The sequence below is a fragment of the Astatotilapia calliptera genome, chromosome 16 (genome assembly GCF_964374335.1).
Source record: "Astatotilapia calliptera chromosome 16, fAstCal68.1, whole genome shotgun sequence".
Taxonomy (NCBI): domain Eukaryota; kingdom Metazoa; phylum Chordata; class Actinopteri; order Cichliformes; family Cichlidae; genus Astatotilapia; species Astatotilapia calliptera.
This window is the reverse complement of record NC_137437.1, coordinates 10,236,882-10,258,467: the sequence shown is the minus strand read 5'-3', so window position 1 is coordinate 10,258,467 and position 21,586 is coordinate 10,236,882. Positions and strand designations below refer to the sequence as shown.

General features: G+C 40.3%; 1 protein-coding gene across 1 annotated transcript in view; it reads left to right on the top strand.

Annotated features, from left to right (window-relative positions):
* vwa8 (von Willebrand factor A domain containing 8) overlaps positions 1-21,586 on the top strand; it is an 80,445-nt gene that overhangs the window by 17,996 nt on the left and 40,863 nt on the right. The window contains exons 13-22 of the mRNA XM_026145979.2: positions 1,055-1,215; positions 1,465-1,578; positions 11,210-11,393; positions 11,682-11,759; positions 12,072-12,187; positions 12,397-12,497; positions 14,977-15,083; positions 16,372-16,443; positions 17,252-17,328; positions 20,329-20,404. Of these exons, the coding sequence (XP_026001764.1) occupies positions 1,055-1,215; positions 1,465-1,578; positions 11,210-11,393; positions 11,682-11,759; positions 12,072-12,187; positions 12,397-12,497; positions 14,977-15,083; positions 16,372-16,443; positions 17,252-17,328; positions 20,329-20,404 (1,086 nt within the window). The remainder of the gene's footprint in view (positions 1-1,054; positions 1,216-1,464; positions 1,579-11,209; positions 11,394-11,681; positions 11,760-12,071; positions 12,188-12,396; positions 12,498-14,976; positions 15,084-16,371; positions 16,444-17,251; positions 17,329-20,328; positions 20,405-21,586) is intronic.

Sequence of the window (21,586 nt, the reverse complement as noted above, 5' to 3'; positions counted from 1 at the left end):
CTGAAAACCCCATTTTTGGGAAAGCAAAGTGACATGTCAGGCTAGAGAACAGAATATAGATTGTGTCCTTCAACAAGCTGAGTGTGTGTGTGTGTGTGTGTGTGTGTGTGTGTGTGTGTGTGTGTGGGGGGGGGGGGGGGGGGGGGGGTTGACTCATGACCTTCATCAGGATCGTCATAAAACAGTTTGCAGAAAATCTTTTAAAGAGCATATGTATAGAATACCATCCTTCGCATAGGCACTGTTGATGTTTTTTTTTTTGATGACATTTTAAAAAAAATTAACCTGGTTCAATAGCACCAGTCTCTCTGATTTATTATAAGGCTTTCAGGCTTTCACTCCAGCCTGGTGATGGGGAGATATAGTATTGTTATGTCCCATGTTTATCAGTGTGGCCTTACTTGTTGGAGCTCTCACTGAATGCATCACTGTCTGTTCTGTTAGATAAAAATGTGAAAATAATAGACAGGACTTGAGGGGTTTATGATGCGTAGAAATGATAAATGTCACCAGATCTAGGACGAATGACACTTCCTCTGAGTCTTTTAATGTTTGAACTTGATATTGTGACAAAATGAAGCTCTCTCATACCAGCTGCTGTTACAGCTGTACCTAATTCTCTTTAATTCAAGAAAGAAATGAGTAGTATGTTGCTGTGAAGCTGTTAGGATTGCAGTAATCACTGCCTAGAACAAATTCTGCACTTGTCCTCCCTCGTCTACCCCCTGTCTTTACCATGACATGGCAGCATGATAGTGAATATGACAGTCTTGCTTAACAGACAGTGTTATCTGTAAAGTAGAGATATTGCATTTAGCAGCTGGGCCAAACCATCTGGGAACAGAGTTAAAGGAGGGAAAAATGGAAAGCTGGTGCATTTGTCATCTTGTCTTCACAGTTACTAAACGCAATCGCAGACAGAATCACTTCTGACTATTTTTAGATCTTTTTTGCTCTGCCAACCTGCTGTACACATCTGTCTCTGCTGTTCATTTTCCATCTCCCACTTTCTTGCCTTTATCACACACCTCCCTCCATTGTGTTTGATTCCCAGGACATGACAGTCAGGGACCTTCTCCAACAGAGGTACACGCTCCCAAATGGGGACACAGCATGGAGGCCATCTCCACTGGTCACTGCTGCCATGGAGGGCAAGCTGCTGCTTCTTGACGGCATACACAGAGTCAACCTGGGAACCTTGGCTGTACTATCCAGGTGCTTTGGCTCATTTCCTGGATGTAGCTGCTGTGATATTTTCCAAATGCTCTGTTGATATTGGGTTTTTTGTTATCTGTGCCATCTGTACTCTGTGTTCTCCTTTCAGAACGCTCCACAGCAGCTAAGGTTCTGCTTTAATGTATTTCTTATTGTTTCAGTTTCTTAATAAAGGAAGCCGGTGCTGTAAAATAACAAACAAACACACACCACTCAGCTCATTTCTCAGATTTTATTTTCTTGCCCCAGGTTACTCCATGACAGGGAGATAGATCTGTATGATGGGACCAGGCTGCTGAGGTGGGACAGATACCAGACTCTAAAGGAACAACTACATTTAAGTGACCAGGAACTGCAAGAGAGGTACACACATGCATGCACACAGGTTATCACACACATTTGGGTTAATTGTACGAAAGGTGATCACACTTGGAAATGTGACAGTGTTTTTTTGTTTTGTTTTTTTAAAGACAGTAACAAATATCACAAGTTTGACCTATGTTTGAATTCTTAAAGACAATAAAGCCATGGCAGTGCTTTCACCTCTTCTCTAACTGCACACTCGTGAAATCCCAAATCTCCACTGTCCCTTGTCTATTTCAGCTTCCAGGCTCACGCTTAAAGTGATGGAATGGAGTGATAAAATAAATAATATATTCAAGTGTAAAAGTAAAGTTGTAGTTCACCTTCTCTTAAATTTTAGATTCAAAAGCCTTCAGAGGAGCATTGTTTGTGTGGCACCAGTCAACAAGGATGAGAAAGAATAAGCTAAAAAATGTAGCTGTCGTTTCAACAAGAGTACAAGAAGTGAGGGTACTGGCACAGGATACTTACTGAAATAACAAAAACTAGCACCTTAGTGACACAGTAACACAAACTTACCAACCTACTGAGGAAGCAGAAGAAGTACAGCTCTAGTGTTTTTTATAAATCAAAAAATTTAGCCGTGTTTGCTAAGAGTGCAGGAGTTTAAGTTCCTTGTTGGAACAACTGTCTGAAACAAACGAATATCATATAAAAAATAGAATTAATAGAAAATATTAGATTTATTATTTTTGGTGGCTGATACCTGTTTTACTGCCAATCCTGTCCCCATCACTAAATGTCCTTAGCTCCTGTGTCTGCTTGATAACATATCTAATGACATCTACTCTTGGCTGACTGTGCATCCCAACTTTGTGTAACCCACCTAAACTCCAAGTGAGTAAAAACAGTTTGCACAGTTTACAGTTTTATTATAACCCAGGTTGTAAACTGAAGGTCCAGATGCATCTCTCAGGTACTGTGTTGGGTCTTACTGTATTTTTTCCCCCTCTCATGAGTCATATACTCCTCGTCTACTACAGTTGGATTTTTTTTCATGCCTACCACTTCTTATTTTTTGAAGATGCACTGCACACCATGCTGAAACATGCGTTGTTGGTGCAGGAATACTATTTTATGCCAACTCCTTTTTTGTAGATTCAACCAAAGAAATAGGATACATTACACACATGTATTACATACATTGTATGTTTTTTTAACAGGTTGCTAGTAACAAAGTGACTAAAGATATAATTTAAAATGGGTTCTGTCTTAGGTTGCCTGTTTTGTGTAGACCCAATAGTGATGTATCTCATAGTGCTTTTTAAAAATGCTTGAATGATTCATAGGTCAGTGTTAAGCGGTTTAGGGAAAAACGATAACAAACAAAGACATTTCTCTGTAAATGGTCAGGCACAAAGACTGAACTGAATATGATAGAAAAGGCAGCCAATGTCTTTCTTTTCAGACCACTTGACTACAGATGACTAAAGTCAGGCTCATTGTAGGCAAAATATAAAGAAATCAGGGGGAGCTCAAGACTATTGCACAGTAGTGTATGTGAAGTTTTCTTTGTTTTAAACATGTGGGGAGCAGAGAGTGAAGACAAAACATTATTCCATAAAAATTAAAAGAGAGTGAGAAGCTGATTTTTGTTGGTTTCATTGGTTTGATACTGAAACTCACTGTAGGACTTGTAATAGGTGCGTGTGTTTGAGTTGTATCTCTCTTTTGGATCTCTTTCATCTAACATATTCTGAGGATAATATCACAGAGACTGTCTTACAAGATGTTAGTGTAACCGGTGTGTTTCTGCGTTGTGTCTGACAAAGAAAGGTAAAAGAAAGAAAGCTCCTCTCCCACAGGGGAATTGTAGAAAAAGGGCTGCATTTATTTTTACATTAAACATAAAGTACGAACTTACATGGGACATATTTGACATAAGATAAAAAAAAAACACCAACACAAAATCCGACATACCTGACAAAGAAAGGTAAAAGAAAGAAAGACCTCCGAGTAAATAACTTGCTCGCTCCAGCTCCTACGACCAAATACAAACAGTGGGGGAGAGGGTTAGCTCAACCCATCACAACTTCCAAGCTAGCCAGAATTATATTATAATTATATATCATGCTAGCGTTAATGGCGCCTAAAACACATTTGTGACACACACATACTACACATTTATAGCATCTCACAAAAAAAAGCACAATGATGGCAATAATTGAACTAAAATCACAATCAGAAGCATCAGGGTGGATAAATATACATTATATGTGTGTTATACAGTGTCTGGAAAGAAATGACACCCACCTCTCCCACAGGGGAATTGTAGAAAAGGGGAGAGGCCAAAGGGGTACACTGTATTTATAGGGTTGCACCAAAGAAGAAGAACAATGAGGAGGGGCTCCAACTAATAATGAATATAACTACAGGCTTGGAGGTCCTAACAGTCAGGTATAAGGAACACATTTTGTGTAATTATAACAATATGTAATTTATGGCTGGGTTACATTGGTTCTTAAAATAGCCCAAAGTAAAGAAGAATGCTTGGATCTGCAGCATTTGAGAACATTCTCATAAGATCAGACACTTTTTATACACTACACATCCATTTTCTTCTTATTTTCTGACTGCCCATTGTGCTTCCTAATTAACAAAACTGGTAACAACAAAAAGACAAACTGCGTTAGAGCAGTGGTACTGGGAGTGGGTTGAGTGTGACAATGTGTGTTGACAGTGACTGCTGGAAGTCAAAGGCATGATTTCCAGTTTTCAGGTATACTTATTTTTCTCCCAGTTTTCCCAACTCCGTTAAAACCTCTTTGGGGGTGGTGTGAGGGAGTGGGGGCAACAATCTTGCATATTTTACATGTGAACAACTGTTGATGGTTTTGACCCTGCATGTAACTCGTGAAGTGCCTCTGTGTGTATGTATGAGCATGCACTTTTTAAAACCCCCCACCGAAGCTGGCAGGAAGGATGTTTGTGGTGGGGTGTCTGGGCTTAAATAAACCCACTTCCACTTCTCCCACTCCTGTGGCTCAGATGAAGTGTATCCAGTAGGAAACATAGATTTGACAAAGTCAGAGCAAGAAGAAAGAACCTTCTAGTGTGTGTGTGTGTGTGTGTGTGTGTGTGTGTGTGTGTGTGTGTGTGTGTGTGTGTGTGTGTGTGTTAGGGTTGGGCGTTTGGACGAATATATCGAGCCTATCGTTGAAAGTTTTTACAAGGGCGATTTATTTATTTGCCCATGAGTAAGTTTGCTAATAATGATGGAGCTAATACAACTAGTCAACAGAAAAAATAATAATAATAGCGCTGTTTTAACAACACCCTCTTTCATCTGCGAGCAAATGCACCCTCCTCAGAGTGCGCCCAAATGCTTGTTGATGGAGCTGCAGAAGCTGGTGATAGCCTAGCATACACAGCCAGATGGAGGACATGTACATGCTCATGCAAATTTGTCGTGTTTCAGTACTTTTCTCGCAGTATACGTCTGCACGAGTATGGAACACCAGGACTGACATAATGAATTAATTAAATACACCATTAAATCATTAATTAAATGTGGCAATAATTAATTAAAATTGGAAATAATTAATTTAATAAATATATACGACGCATTTAATTAATTATTGACACATTTAATTAATTATTAACCATTTTAATGAATTATTTAATAATTTATTTATTTAATTCATTATGGCACTATTGTCCCCTTCATGTCTCACCTTGAAATAATTTTATCTGTCAGCCTCACCCATCAAACTAAGTGGGCGGGGTTAACGCTGCCACTGCAGCTTCTCTAACATTTGATTGGTTGCCGTGCCAAGTAAGTCAAGACTAATCTTCACATGTCTGGTCAGGTTGTCAACATAGAACATGTTTACAAAAGTGCTCAGGTGTTTTCAGAGATGTCACTAGCTCTGCTAACAGTCAGCTGACAGAGTGTACCAAGCTCACAGCCCCGGTGTTCCATCTTGACAGTTTTTTTTTGGTTTTTTCTTTAGCTTGTTTGTTTTTCGGGGAAAAAGGCAGGGGGGGGGGGTTACGTTAACCGGTTTGTTTACATATTCCACTCTCCGTGTTCCACATGTTGCATTCGCAGATTCTCATTTGCACCGAACGATCGTCTCTTTCCGCCTGGTCTTGTGTCTCTGTGCTTCTGTAACATAAAGAAGGAGCTGACATTTTTCTCACGACACCAGCGATCAGCTCAACAGACCCTCAGTTTACTTGCATGCATCCTCCTCCTCACTTGTCAGCTGTTTAACACCTGCTGCTAATTCAAGAAACACGCCCACGTTACCTGGTGATAGTCACAGTTTAACTGGGCAGCCGGTGCTCGATTTAACGCAATGTCGGCACATTTTTCTGCACAAGATAAGTAAATATCGTTTTTTCCCTGAGTGCAGAGCTGCTGGAGCTTGTTTCCCAACAGAGCACTTTATTGGTGAACCCACTTTATCAGCGGCTTATGTCCAATCACCGGCACACTGCTTTGAAACCTCACCTGAGTGTTAGCACTCAGTGGTTCAGTGGTCCAGTGTTTAACTGGACTTAATTCACTCAGGTTTTGTTTGTCGGGTCACGTTTACTTTGCTGTTTTATTTACAACTGAGCAAATCGGTTTGGTTTCGACTGAGAAAATTGTCAGGCGGTGGAAGGAATACTTCGAGGACCTCCTTAATCCCACTGACACGACTTCCGAGGAGAAAGCACAGTCTGGGGATGAGGGGAATGACCCCCCCAATTTCTGGAGGCGAGGTCGCTGAGGCAGTTAAACAACTCCTTGGTGGCAGAGCCCCTGGTGTTGATGAGGTCCGCCCCGAGTTCCTGAAGGCTCTGGACGTTGTAGGGCTGTCCTGGTTGACACGCCTCTACAATGTTGCGTGGAGATCAGGGGCAGTACCTGTGGACTGGCAGACCGGGGTGGTGGTCCCAGCCGAGTTTGGAGCAGCGGGAATGAGGATCAGCACCTCCAAATCTGAGGCCATGGTTCTCAGCCGGAAAAGGGTGGAGTGTAGTCGGCTAAAAACTGTCCAAAGGTAGATCAGCAGAGCTTAGCTTGTCTCAGTTCAGTTAGTTCCTCCTGCTCTTACCAAATCACTTCCTTTCCAAAAACTGCTGCTGATCTATTGTTGTTCATATCCCAGTGAAGGCATTCAGCGAAAGTTCAAAGGAAATAAAGTGACAACTTCTCTCTAAGACTTTCCAGATGTTTACCTGTTATGTCACACAGTGCGGCAGTGTTGATGTCTCCTTGTATGGCAGCCGCACACACCACTCATCACTGTTCCTCTCAGCAGTCAAAAACAGTTTTTGTTCCTTCTGCAGCTCATATAGACAGGCTTTGCCCCTCGACAACTTTCAGACCTCCGTATGGATAATAAAGCTGTTGTGCGTCTGCTTCCATTTCGTCACATGAAGATGGATGTATGCAGCTTCTCAGAGGTCTTGTCCTGACAAAGTTCATCACATACACAACATCATCTGACAGAGGAGCTAGATCTTGGCAACGAGCACCTCACCATGCAAAAAACAGTGCGTAACAATAACAAGGCCTTTCAGTTCTTCCACTCTTTGTTGTTCAAGATATTTTCATGTGGCTGAAAAAATGTCTTCTCTTGTTTTTATGAAGGTTTTTCTAGTTCACTGTGTTGTGAAATTCTTTATATTATTCAGAAATTGTCACTAGACATTTTTTTTTTTGTGTCTGTCCCAAATTCACTCCGATGGTAAGAGAGGGCAGTGAAACTTTCAGGAGAAGTTTCTACTGAAAAGGGGTAAAGAAGCAGAACTTTGCGCTAAAAAGAGGTGAATCAGCAGAATTTCTGCTGAAAACAGGAAGAGAAGCTGAGGTTTCTGCTAAAAAAAGAATCTGGAATTTGTGCTGAAAAGAGGTGAAAATGCTGAATGTTCAGCAAAAAAGAGATAAGGAACCTGAAAATTGTGCTAAATATATTTGAATATTTAGTTATTGAAATAAATGAACCAAACAAAGTTTTATTTCTAAACATATATAGACCACCAAAATCTAATACAAACTTTTTTAATGATTTCAATGACCTTTGCTCTGCAATATGTCTAGACTATGACCAGATAGCAATTGTGGGAGATTTTAAAATTCATACTTACAAGCCACAAGATAGCAGAACAAAAGCAATAAATTATGTCCTCCATAACTTTGATCTAATCCAGCACATTAGTGAGCCAACACATAATCGAGGACACACTCTGGACCTACGTATTAGCAAAGATCTAAATATCTCTAACATTGCCATTACTGATATTGCATTATCTGATCATTTCTGCATTTCATTTGATAGCAACATCTTAGCCAATATACCTAATCAGAGTAAGATCACTGTTAAAAAACGCTTCCTTAAAGAAAACTCAGCTGAATATTTTAAACTGATGTACACTTCCACCTTGTTTAAATCACCAACATCCACCAACACACATTCAGTAAACAAACTGACAGATGATTTTCTATCCAAAATCTTAGACATGATGGATAAGATTGCACCATTCAAGGTTAAAACTGTCTCTAGTAAAAAGAAGTCTCCGTGGAGAAGTATGTAATGAAAAAAGAGAGTGCCGGCGTGCTGAGAAAAAATGGCGGAAAACTCAACTCCAGGTTCACTGCGAGATAAAGAGAGGCTGAATAAGTATCAACTATCCCTGAAGGATGCAAGGGAGTCATTTTTCTCTGAGATTATTCATAGAAAAAACAATAATGCTAGGACATTATTTGCTACAGTGGAGAGATTAATTACTCCTCCAGTGGCAATAACCCCTGAACTAAGCTCCACCAGGGCCTGCAATGAATTTGCCAGCTTCTTTATTGAAAAGATCTTGAAAATCAGAAGATTGATTGGCACATTAGTTTCAACCCCAATACCGACGTTAAGCCCAATTAGCACTTATGCAGAGAAAATGACTCACTTTCAAACAATAAATCAATCAAGCCTCGATAAAATTATTGAGAATCTAAGCTCTGCCACCTGCTGCTTGGATATATTATTATATAGTATTATTTCTTAAAAAGGTCCTCCCAGCCATCAGGGAGGATCTGATCCAAATAGTTAACGCATCCCTTCTGTCAGGTGTCTTTCCCAAAGCCTTAAAAATAGCAGTTATCAAACCAATATTAAAGAAAAAGAACCTAGACAGCACATTAATGCAGAACTACAGACCAATCTCTAATCTTCCATGTATCGGTAAAATTATTGAAAAAGCTGTTTTCCAGCAGTTAAACAGCTTTCCCACAATGAACAACCGCTTTGATATTTATCAGTCTGGTTTTCGTAGGCACCACAGCACTGAGACAGCCCTTGTCAAAGTGTTTAATGACATCCGTATAAATACTGACCGTGGGAAATCCACAGTATTGGTACTACTGGACCTTAGCGTGGCGTTTGACACCGTTGATCATGATATATTACTGGAGCGTCTAGAGAGCTGGGCCGGACTTTCTGGTACAGCACTTGACTGGTTCAAGTCCTACCTTAAGAACAGGAACTTCTATGTGTCAATTAGCCAATTTTCATCACAAAATATAGAAATCACATGCGGGGTCCCCCAGGGTTCCATCCTAGGACCCCTCTTATTTAGCATTTACATGCTCCCGTTAAGCCAGATTATAACCACCAATAATATTAACTACCACAATTATGCAGACGATACTCAACTTTATATCTCAATGTCACTAGGTGATATTGAACCTATCCAAACTCTTAATAAATGCATTGAGCAAATTAATAATTGGATGTCTCATAATTTCCTTCAACTGAACAATAACAAAACTGAAGTACTTATCTTTGGACCCAAAAAAGATTGATTAAATATCAGTAATCAGCTCAAACTGGTCCAACTAGAAACTACCAATCAGGCCAGAAATTTAGGTGTAATAATGGACTCAGACCTGAACCTCCAGGGCCACATAAAAGTTATAACAAAGTCAGCCTTCTGTCACCTGAGGAACATTTCTAGGATTAAAGGACTGATGACACAAGGAGACCTAGAAAAACTCATCCATGCATTTATCTCTAGCCAGCTTGACTACTGTAACAGTATCTTCACAAGTTTACCCAAAAAATCAATTAGACAACTGCAGCTGATTCAGAACGCTGCTGCTCGTGTTCTCACTAGAACCAAGAAAATAGAGCACATTACTCCAGTTCTAAAGTCATTACACTGGCTCCCTGTAGTTCAGAGAATAGACTTTAAAGTGCTTTTATTAGTTTATAAATCTTTGAATGGGTTAGCACCAGAGTACATTAGGGATCTGCTATCATGGTACAAACCATCTAGATCAGTCAGGTCCTCCAGCTCTCGTTTATTGACCGTCCCTAGAACCAGAACTAAACATGGAGAAGCAGCTTTTAGTTTCTATGCTCCTCACATCTGGAACACACTATCGGGAGAATTTAAAGCTGCAGAGACACTGAACTCTTTTAAGTCTAAAATTAAAACTTACTTATTTAGACTTGCTTATGAGTAACTGATCCTATTATGGCTCTCTACTTCTTTGTTTAAATTTTTTCATATAAATTATTGTCTTGATTATTGTTTTATTGTAAATGCTTTCTTGTAAATGTTTTCCTGTATTTTACTTTTATAGTGTTTTGTGTTTTATTTTAATCATGTAAAGCACCTTGAATTGCCTTGTGCTGATAGTATGCTATACAAATAAAATTGCCTTGCCTTGCCTTGCCTAAAAAGAGATTAAGAAGCAGAACTTTGTGCTGAAAACAGGTGAATTAGCAGAATTTCTGCAAAAAAAAAAGAGGTAAAGAAGCTGAAGTTTGTGCTGAAAACAGCTGAAGAAGCTGGAATTTGTGCTGAAAAGTAGTGGAAAAAGTGAACATTCTGCTAAAAAGGGGTGAAAAAGCTGAAATTTGTGTTGAAAAGAGTTTAAACAGTTGAACTGTCAACTGATTTTTTTTTTTGTCATAAGCGGGATTCGAACTCCTGCTCTGAGAACAGCTGCTCATCTCACTGAGCTAAAACATGGCTCAGCCTGGCAAGCAAAACTGGTGATCACACTGATAATGTGGTCCCATTAAGCAAAATTGGCCCAAAAATTGAATAAAAAGCTTAATATCTCAAAAAGTATAAACGTTATTAGCATGAAAAGATATAGCTGGCATTAGCAGAAGGAGCAGAACAGTATAAAGTTTAAATCGGTTGAAAACTGAGGGAGTAGTTAACCAGCAAAGGTCTGAGCAACTAGAATAAGGTAGAATAAAGTTTAAAGAGAAACAGGATCTCACACAATTAAATGTTTCATACTCACTACATTATACAACCAAACAGAGGGAGTACAGCAGATAGTGGAGTGTGTTTTTATGCATAAAATATCTTCCCACACATTCATCCAGTGACTTGGATGATGGTTAGCGCCCACTTTGCCCACAGTAGTGTAAATATATCCTGCCGCAGCATGGGTGTCTCCGTGGTTTGATAGAAATGGACATTGCTGTCCTCTTGAATCAGAAGATTTCATGGGCAGCTGTCAAAAGTCATGCTCTTAACCCTGAGCTCGATTGGCTAGGACACACATGCAAACGGATACATCCGTGAGCAACACTGTGTGCACCTACGTTCCACATCGACTTGAACAGATGTTCAACTTGTGTGCCAGCGTGATCCAATGTGTGTGTTTATTTTTGTGTCTTTTTAGATCAGTTTTCCCCATTCATCCATCGTTCAGAGTGCTGGCCCTAGCAGAACCCCCTGTCGTGGGGAGTGCAGGCAGCAACAGCAGAGCTCAGCAGTGGTTGGGCCCCGAGGTGCTCACTATGTTCCTTTACCACAATGTCATGCCGCTGGCCAAAGAAGAGGAGATGGGCCTCATACAGGGACTGGTGAGACATGCAAATACTGAGACCTACTAAAAATCTTGGATGGGTTTCAATCTCAGTGACCTTGACCTTGGTCAAAGGTCAGTGGTCAAGTTTTGTTAAAATCCTTTGAATTTGATAACTGGAAAACAAGGCGACGTAGGATTTTGAAATTGATCCCATACATGTGTCTCTAGGAGGCTGAGGGGTAGCACTGGTGTTTGCCAGTATTTTTCTAACTGGAAGACAACGCCTCTGTTTCCACTCTCATCATAAGTCCTTCTTGGCTTCTTTTTCTTCTTTTGTTTTTAGGCTCCTAATGTACCGATGGAAGGAGCAGAGCAGCTACTGCACCTCGCACACAGTCTCCGCAAGACAAATGACCCCACAGTAAGTGTGTGTGCTTTACATATGGCAGCAGTTCCCAAATGGTGGGCGGGACATGAACATTATTACTGCATTATTACAACAGAATTTTGGGTTTACTTCACCAGACCTAGCATGTGACAAACTACAGACACAGGTAAATGGTAGTGGAGTTTTGAGAAACCAAAATACAGGTGTTGTTCTCGTTCCAGGTGGTGTAAATGGATGTCAGAAGTGTACAGTCCAACAGTCACGTGTCAGATTGCAGATATTTTTTCGTGCAGATATAAAGGTAGAGATGTTTGGAGGCTACTCATGTATGGTGTCTGTTGCTAGGCACAGTCTCTGGCCTCGTCTCTCTCCACTAGACAGCTGCTAAGGATCTGTCGCCGTCTCTCTCAGCACCCTGAGGAGAGCATCACTCACGCAGTTAATAAGGCTTGTCTCTCCAGGTACACACTCTCTCTCTCTTTCTCTCTCTCTCACACACCCACACACACACAAGCTGTCCAGGGTAGACCCCACATCTCACTCTGTGATGGCTGGGTTAGGTTTCAGCAATATGGATACACAGAAATTAATGTTAATATTTGATTTGTGTGTCATAAAAACAAGGCAACTGTGTGGGTTTTTATTTTGTGTGTGTGTGCGTGTGTTTTAGATTCCTGCCCAGCCTGGCCCGTTCCTCTCTTCAAAAAAACCTCATGAACTGCTCCATACAGGATGCAACAGACCCCGCTGATCGCTCTCTTGATTATCCCTGTGAGTTCCAGTCACTTAGATCAATTAGATTTAAAATGGTATATTATGCGAAATTGTGTGTTATGTGTTGTTGACATAACACAGGCTCATCCCTTTAGTTAGGTGCCTTTTTTGTTCTTGAATGATTCATAGAGGACCATTAAGATTGTGACTCAAGACTTCTGCACAGCACTGTATACCAGCAGAAGCACAAATCAGTTCGCTTCATTTACATACAGCAATAAAGTCTTTATTGTACCAATATTACGGAACATAGGTTAATAACTGAATATAGAACTGTAACCCCCCTCCAAAGGCAACCTCAATCGCTTATTCTACAGAAATGGAACAATGCACGATAAATGACAAATAACTTGTAAAGCTGGTAGCCGGAAAGTTTTGTCTCTTAGCATTCATTCTGAACTTGTGATGTTTCCTTGTAAAGAATAAATGTCGACTTCTACTGTGTGGACATACTGGTAGCGCAGGCACATGTATTATTTAAAAGATGGAAAGCAGGATTCAGCTGGCCTCAAAGAAAACAAACAGCTCAACCCAAAATAATCTCGTCTTCTGACTCACAAGCACCTCTCAGCATTGTCAAAAATCAGGTTTGACTCTCTCATTTGACTCATGCATGCAATTATTCTGGTTACAGGTAAAATGGATGTTTTCCAAAGCACTAATAATTTGAACAGTGGATCACTTGAGTGTGTGATTAGTGTTCGATTGTGAGTTGGCATGTGAGAACTAGGAGCACCACTCATGTAAACCAGTGAGTGGGATTATTATCACTAAAAAGCTGGTGACAAAATGCTCAGTGACAAAGCAGCTAATGATGCTATTGTAGGTAAGATCAAAACATAAAATAAAAGGATGCTGTGGAACTCCATGGATTATTTTTCTTTGTATTACATGTCACAATCCAGGATATTTACTACTGGGTTACTAATATTGGTACATGATTCTTGATGCTCATTTGATGTCAAAACAAAATGATTCTTCCATGTTTTTAACCTCCTTTGTCAAAAAAGTAGTTTGAATCCACTAACTTGGTGGTGGCATGTTGTTTACTTAAAATGTTGGCACAATGCTTTGTTAGCAGGAAATGTTGGGTTGGTTCCTTAGTAGCTTGCTAATGTCACTATGAGGTATGACATTCATTAGATTATGCTCAGTTAAGCATTTCTATATTAGCTACTGCAAATATTGTAACTGATGGGGCAAAGCTGATTTTAACCTGGCACAGCCAGCTGTCTCATACAAAGCGCCAATGTGTATTTCAGGATAACATAAGAAGGATAATTCTGTGGATGTTGTTGAATGTTGAATTGAAACTCATCCACCTGGAATTCTTAATGAAACTGTAATTCCATGCTTTTAGCTGCTTCATGAAATTTGAGGTATTTTCTCCTTTGCTTTGAAATTAGCAACATTAGCATTGTTTGTGTATAGCCCTGTTGCCTTTCTTAAAGCATGGGCAGAGATTTTGCAGTAGCAGCATTAGTTACCATCTTCTGCCTGCAGTTTCCCCTGTGCTTTTGGGTGTATTGCTCCTTCTTCAGCATTTAAGGACACTAGTATGCTGTCCCTGTCAGTTCTGAGAGAACTGCAGCTTCAATACACGTGCTGCCTGCAGTACAGGCAAGGTACCTAAACAAAAACAAAAAAGCAATAGAAATGTAACGTTTCCGAATTTTTGCCAACTACACTGATACATCTTCTAGACATGAATGACAGTATCAGATTTCTGATATGCATTATTCATCCACATTATGTTATGAATGTTGATAGTTCTTCTTTTCCACTGGAAGAATATTTCCTGTTAGCTTTGATAGTCGTGCATCAGCACAATCTGACATCACACCAACTTTGTATTCAGCAGCAGCAGGTTAAAGTGTCCAATGTTATATTTTCATCAAAGACTGTACTTAAAAGATAGACCTAGCCACCATGGCGTCATAGGTTTCTGGAGCGTTAGACTTGGATTTTATTTTATTTTTGAGCCAGAAGTGAGAATATTTGTACAAGATGGTGAAGTCCTAAGGTGTCTGCTAATAATAATAATAACATTTTACTCACCAAAGATAAAGCACAAACTTGGCTGTACCACACAGCACGCCCGATTATTATTTAGACAATTCAATTAAACAGCTCCAGAAGGCACCAGTACTGCAAGCACTCTCTCTTTTTTGACAACAGCATAATAAAACTGTAAATTCTCTTTTTTGTGTCCCACCCCAATATTTTTAGTGGCTCCCATATGGCCACCCCTATAATTAAAAAATTCTGGAGGCACCTCTGTCTCACATGCGTTTCTGTCATGTCCAGAAAGGTTTGGGCATGGGCTGCATGTGAGAAAATGCAGTTTTATTGCAGTTTGTACGGTCAAATCACTGCATCTCAAAGTCTGAGTTGGGGTAAAAGGAACCATTCCCAGCATTAGTCAGTCTAAATGAAGAAGCCCATGTTTATGGCCCACATTGCTGTATTTCTACAGGTATGGTAAAGGACGGTGTGTTGACCATTGGGAGTGTCTCCGCTCCCATCTACAATGCTGACCAGAAAATGAAGGTTCCTGACGTGCTCTTCTATGATAATCCCCAGGTAAGCTGTGAGAGGGCTGGAAAAGACTTTTTTCAGTCTCAGCACATGACCCAGATTTGATCACATAAGTGCTAAGGCAGATTACAACCTGTAAAGCGTAATCTGAATTTCAATTGCTCTTTTTTTTTCTCCCTCAAACTGAGAAAGCTTAGCTCTGCAGATTCACCACCACCCAGTTCAGGCAATCATACACCAATGAAAACACAGCTCTGTCCCTTGTTGTCATCGTTATCATACTTGCCTTTGTCAGATTAAAGTTTTCATTGTGTAAGGATTTTGCTTTTAGTTCCGGTATTAGCTGATATTTCCTCTGGCCATGCTCTTTCTCATCTGTGTTGGACCCTTATCAGATAGTTTTCGAGATGCTAATCTGGCCTGGCAGTAACATCAGCCCCAATACACTGTTAGCGACCTCTGATTGGTTGGTATTGGGGTTTTTTATGGTATAATAAAATTCTTAACTGTCTGTGTCGTCGTGTGTACGCCAGGCATGATTACTGCTGAATGTTTGGTGTGATACACATTGAGTTTTGGTGTTTAAATAGGATCAAAAAATTTTTAAAAAGCTTCCTCCTGATGGACTTTGTGTTTTTCAGTTTTTAAAATGTTCAGTTGCCAAAAATACAAAAGTCACATCGGCTTCAGGGTACATGCTGTGGGGGTGAAAATGGGCAGAACTCCAAGTGCTTATCTTTCTTTTCAGATTCTTCACAGTCCTACTTCTGTTGCTCTGTGCTGATTGATGCTGAGTGGTAACAAATATCACAACTCAAGCAGCTGAATCTGAATCAAATCTTTAAATGCAGCAAGTTCCATAAATTTTGCCTTTGGTATCCTGTTCACAGATCGCTTTCCTCAGCGGATAAATCAATAGGTTTTTGTTTGGTTTAATGCTAGTGTCTTGTGCCTAATCCTTGCCTTATTGGTGACATTAATTGCAGTATATCCAAAAAACAACCAGCCATGGTAATGATACTGTGACATCCTCTGGCAACACTGATGATTTATCTCTTTCTTCATGTCCCCATTTTGCGCTTTTTCCTCTGCCTGCCCGTGTTTTGGTCTGAAATAAAAAAGGTGGAAGAGGTTGAGATAGGATGGAAGCAACGAGGATGACCTACTTTATGAATGACCTGTTTTCTGAGCAAACTTTGTTGTTTTTAATACATTTTAAGCTGATTTATTCTCAACTGTAAGCAGTATTGCTCTTTGCAACATCCATCTGGGTTAAATTACAATCTGAGCTACTTGTTCAGCTGAATATGTGTTTGCTTAAATATCTCTGCAGCACATGATGGTGATGGAGGACATGCTGAAAGACTTTCTGTTAGGAGAGCACCTCCTCTTAGTGGGAAACCAGGTGAGTGATGTTTGAAAGCGTAATAATTTCACCATATTGTAATTTCCTCTGCCCACAGAAAAGAACCCTGGGCAACCTTTGGTCCATTTATGGTCAGGATTACAAACCCACTTTTTGTCATGTAAAATAAACAGAGGTCAGATCTGTGTTTGCAGACCATGGTTTTGTCTAATTTCTGGAGTAGTGGTTTTTAGTGAAGTAGGCCACCCATGTCAGCTCTGTTCGAGCATGGAGGGAAGAGTTACGAAATAGACTCCCTGCGTCCTCATGTCACCCTCCAACCCTGCGCAGTCACAGTTCACATAAGGCATAAGTAACATAAGGACACATGCAGCAACTCCTTGGGGGACACTCTGTGCCCCCAGCGTTGTCCAACTGGGCTGGGTTAAAGGGAGGATAGATGAGGATGGATGACTGGACATGGTGTGCTGTGAGCCCAGAGGAGTGTTTCTGTGTTTGTGTTTATTTGTGCGCTTGCATATGAGAGGGACTGAGTGGCAGAAGGCATTTGCAAATCTGAGTGTGTGACCATGCACGGTCCACGCTGAGGCATTACGAGCTGTCAGAGCGACTTACTGGACATCTGACAGACTGGCCGAGAGATCCGACAGGCTCTGTGGGATGCCGGTGGGAGTCCCGAAGAACAGCCCCTGTCACAGCGAAGCACCATCAAAATTAGAGGGATGCAGTTGGGTCTTCCTCTCAGTCCTGCCTCTTTGAAAGTTGAAATGGATGCTTCTTTCTATCTTTGTGGTCTAACTACAAACACAGTCCACATATAAAGACTGATGATGATGTCCCTCCACAGGGTGTTGGCAAAAATAAAATTGTGGACCGGTTCCTGCACCTTCTCAACAGGCCCAGAGAATATCTACAGCTCCACAGGTGAGGAGAATCACCATAGCATCATTTTTCTGTTGCTGTCCTAGCCTTTTTGAAACCAAACTTCATGAGCCAACTAAGAAGTCTCACTGAGAAATAAAGGTACTCTGCACCCCCAGTCACAGCGTAGCTCCTCCACTAAGCATACCCTACGGTGTTTTTCTTTTTGACTCTAATTGAAATCATGATTTACTAATGATTTATGTTGCCAGTGATAAGATCTAAAACCAGTTACTGAGACCATAAACTCATCAGTTTGATTAGATCAGAGAGCCTAAATTTTGTTTTCCCATGGATTTCAGCACAAGTAGCCTTATTTTTGGAAGCAGCGAAGTCATTCTGGAGACTTTTAGTTCCAGAAGCTAAGTTAAAGTTTTATGAGGTTCATGTTTAGAGTAGTGGTTCCCAACCAACAACTTTCTGCTTCAGAGGGTACTTCTGCAGTAACAAGGAGGTATGTGGAAAGATTATGTTATGTAATCTTAAATTCATTTTTTAACTGAATCAAGGAACCGAGTTGACCAGCAGAACAGTTAAGAGACACTTATCTCTTATCATTCACATTTAGTCATTAATCTCTGACTCTCTTCCATAGTGTGTCTTTTCACCTGGCCCCCTCCCTTCACCCCCAACTGGTCAAAAAAGATGGCTGCCCCCTCCCTCAGCCTGATTCTTCCTGGTTTCTTCATGTTAAAAGGGAGTTTTTCCTTCCCACTGTTGCCAAAAGCTTGTTCATAGGGTGACGTTGGATTGTTGGATTTTCTCTGTTATTGTGGGTTACATGAAAATTGTAAACACATATGCAATGGCAAAGAAATGAGTTGAAATGGCCAGCCAACACAGTGGCAGTCTCCAGTTTAAAATTAGTACATTATATAGCTCCAAGTTGCGCCAATTTCCTCAAAGTGCTTTATTGTGTAATGGTAAAGATTCTACGATAATTGAGAGAAAACTCCAACAATCAGATGGACCCATCCAATGAGCAAGCACTCGGGACAGGGGGAAGGAAAAGCTCCCTTTTTAACAGGAAGAAACTACCAACAGAACCAGGCTCAGGGAGGGGCAGGGATCTGCCTGGCTGGTTGTGGGTGAAGGAAGACAGACAAACGTGAGAGGTGTGAATGAAGAGCTTCTTTATTACAACACAGTTGTTGGAATAAATCAGATGGACAAAGAAGACTTCCCTGCTCAGTGTGTCTGATGCCACTTTTAATTTGATGCTTTAATGTTTTTTAAAGATATCACTAAACTTTCCTGTTCCACCAAAAGCTGTAAGGAAAAAGCCAGTATTTTTCTTACTACCTTGGCAGCCTTGACCTTCTCATATAAGAGCATTAAAATCTCTTTTTTTCCTCAGTAAATTAGGCCTTTCTTTCCCAGAACGACGACTTTACATGGACAAACTAAAGAAAAGCCTTTTCAGTCTTTGTTAATTCGGGTCCCCTGGTTCTATAAATACTCACATGGTGACACCATAAGAATTTTAGGTCAGGTTCTGTAGCTCAGATCATGGAGCCAAGAGATGGGCCTCATTTTGATCTCGGCACTTATAAGAAATCAATGACTCTGATGGAAGCCGAGCAATTTACTGGAGAAAAGTTTAATTTTGACGCCGGTCAATTCTAGATCAATAACATATTCAATATCATTCTTAAGGCCAGATTTTTCTACTGCCTGTGCGTGTGTAGTTGTTTAAAGTCATGTGAAAGTCAAAGTGGAGCTGAGCATGGATGTGGCCTGGTTTGCTACTGTAGCAGTAGCTAATATTAGACCAGGGCAGAGGCAGAAATATCTGCCTGTGGCTATTGGGAGCCTGTGTGACTGAAGGCCTACAGAGATGTGGCTCAGAAAAAGCAAGACACGTGCAGCCGGCCAGGAAGGAAACTAGGACAGCTCCTGGGTCAGATATTGTGAGATATCGAAGAGCAAGCGAGAGGAGATGTTCAGAGGAAGAGAAAATTTTGGGCGACCCCAGGGAGTTATAGTTGTCGGGGAAATGTTCAGTGTTATGATTGTGTGGCTGGCCTGTGGAAACCAAGTACAGTGTCACTGACACCTTTTTTTTTAGCTGCACTGCATCTACATCAAATGATAGTAACAAATGTTCAAGTAAAAAAGCACTACGAGAAACATGTGCAAGATCTGATCACCAGAGTTACCCTTTCAGTTCAACAAGACTAAGTTTAGCCATTTCAGTTAGGAGTTACTTTGTAGAAGAATTAGTAACCAGAACCTGTTTTGCCCTTTTTGTTCTTAATACAAAGCATTTCTGAGTGTAACTTAAGCTTATGGGGCAAGCAGGTGAGCACATGCAACCAGGCTGAAATGAGGCACCATGGGTTCACATGCGGCCCGAGTCCCCTTGCTTTCCTCTCCACTCTCCATTCCACTATCTAATGAAGGAAAAGTCCCCAAAAAGGTCCTTAAGAAATAGAAAGCATTTCTAAGGGTGCACTTTTTTTCTAGCACTATATAATTAAAAGAAAAAGTACAATTTGTTTGTCTAATAAAGATGTGCTGTGCTTCTCCCCTGCTGTGCATGTACGTGTAGCTAAAGTCCTTCTAATGCCAGTCTTGCTACTCAGCAGCCATCTTTGAAACATGCCTGGGCAGTTATCTTGAAACGCTGAATGAATGAGGAGAGAGGGTAAACATTCATTTGGATGCTAACAAGGGTGTAAACCGCGCATTAGAGAGTCCAAAGTCAAGGCAGATTGTTGACTGGTGTGCATTGTGGCTTGTTGCACCAAAGCACTGAACAGGTGTAGAAGTAATTCACATTACAGCAAGGCTTAAAAAGTACCTTTACCCACATTTTTACTACCATAATTAGTGCTGTGCTTACGGGTTAGAGCAACAACATGACAGCAGATATGTTTCCCATTACCTAGCCGTCTTTACTGTCCACATGGATTTCTGCTCAGAATTCTTTGAGCCTGTTTCCTCTTATGTAATGGCTCTGTTGTAACCATCTTCTTTTTTCGTTTTCTTTTGCCTCTGCAGGGATACAACAGTCCAGACTCTGACCTTACAGCCCTCGGTGCGAGATGGCATCATTACATATGAGGACTCCCCTCTGGTCAGTTAGTTTTTTTTTCCCCCATGTTCACAGATGCCACAGATGTATATTGTGGTAGACATGATCATCACCACAAATCAAGTTGTGTTGGAATCGTTTTATTCTGTATGGTTTTATTTGTTTTTGCCACATAGAAAGCATGTTCTTATTTACCTGAGAGTTCTGGATGTTTTGTAAGGTACAAGTACATTTGAAATGTAACTCAGTCAGTTTAATTCTTAGTGTGAACTATTAGAAGTGTTCTAAAAGCCATCTTTTGTGATGAAGAAAGCCTGTGCAGAGATTTGAGAATTGGACTAATGTGCTCAACTGTTTTTGTGTAATTACAGGAATCTAAATGAGCTGTCTGATGGAGTTTTAGTAAGACCCATAAAGACACTGTTACAATAGTCCACTAAAAAGAAATCTGTGCACATATTTATTTATTTTTGTATCAGTTTTAGACAGACATCCTGCGGATTATGAATGTGTAGGCCAGTTTGATATATGTATTCACCACATGAACTCTTTCTATCTGGGACAGCATCTTCATCATCAGCTTTTTCACAACTGTAACAACAGACATCCATACATTTTTGCTATAGTTTTAAGATTAAGGTTAATAGGCTGATTTTTTTTTAATTGTCTTTATATGACTATCGATATTTAGGTCAGTCAATAATTATTTCAAGATTTCTTGCCTGGTTTGAGAATTTAAGCAACATTCGTCTAGATAGGTTAGAGACTTTAATTCTTTTTTCTTTAGAGGTGAAAAAAATATACCTCAGTCCTTTCTTTCAATTTCAGGAAGTTTGGGCACATCCACTCATTAATTTCAAGTGTAGGGCTCAGTAGTCCTGAGGTGACACTGATGTGTGCGGTGTGAATAAGAATGAAATGTAATATGAATGCAACATCTGAGATAGAGAAAGGGTGTATATGTAAGTATGAAAGATCCAAGGATGGAGCCTTGAGGACTCATACATGTAAATATATAATATTATGTATAACAGTATGTGAATGCTCAGGGACTGTCATTGGATTCCACTTATGATTACCAGTGATTTGTCTTATTTTCTGGACTTTTTAGTGAAAGATACAAAATCATCAATAGTGTATTACGTTTCTGGGTGCAGTGGCACAGAGTTGTGTGTGAACATTATTTGTTGTTTTTTAATCTCAGAGAAAGATATCCATCTTGGC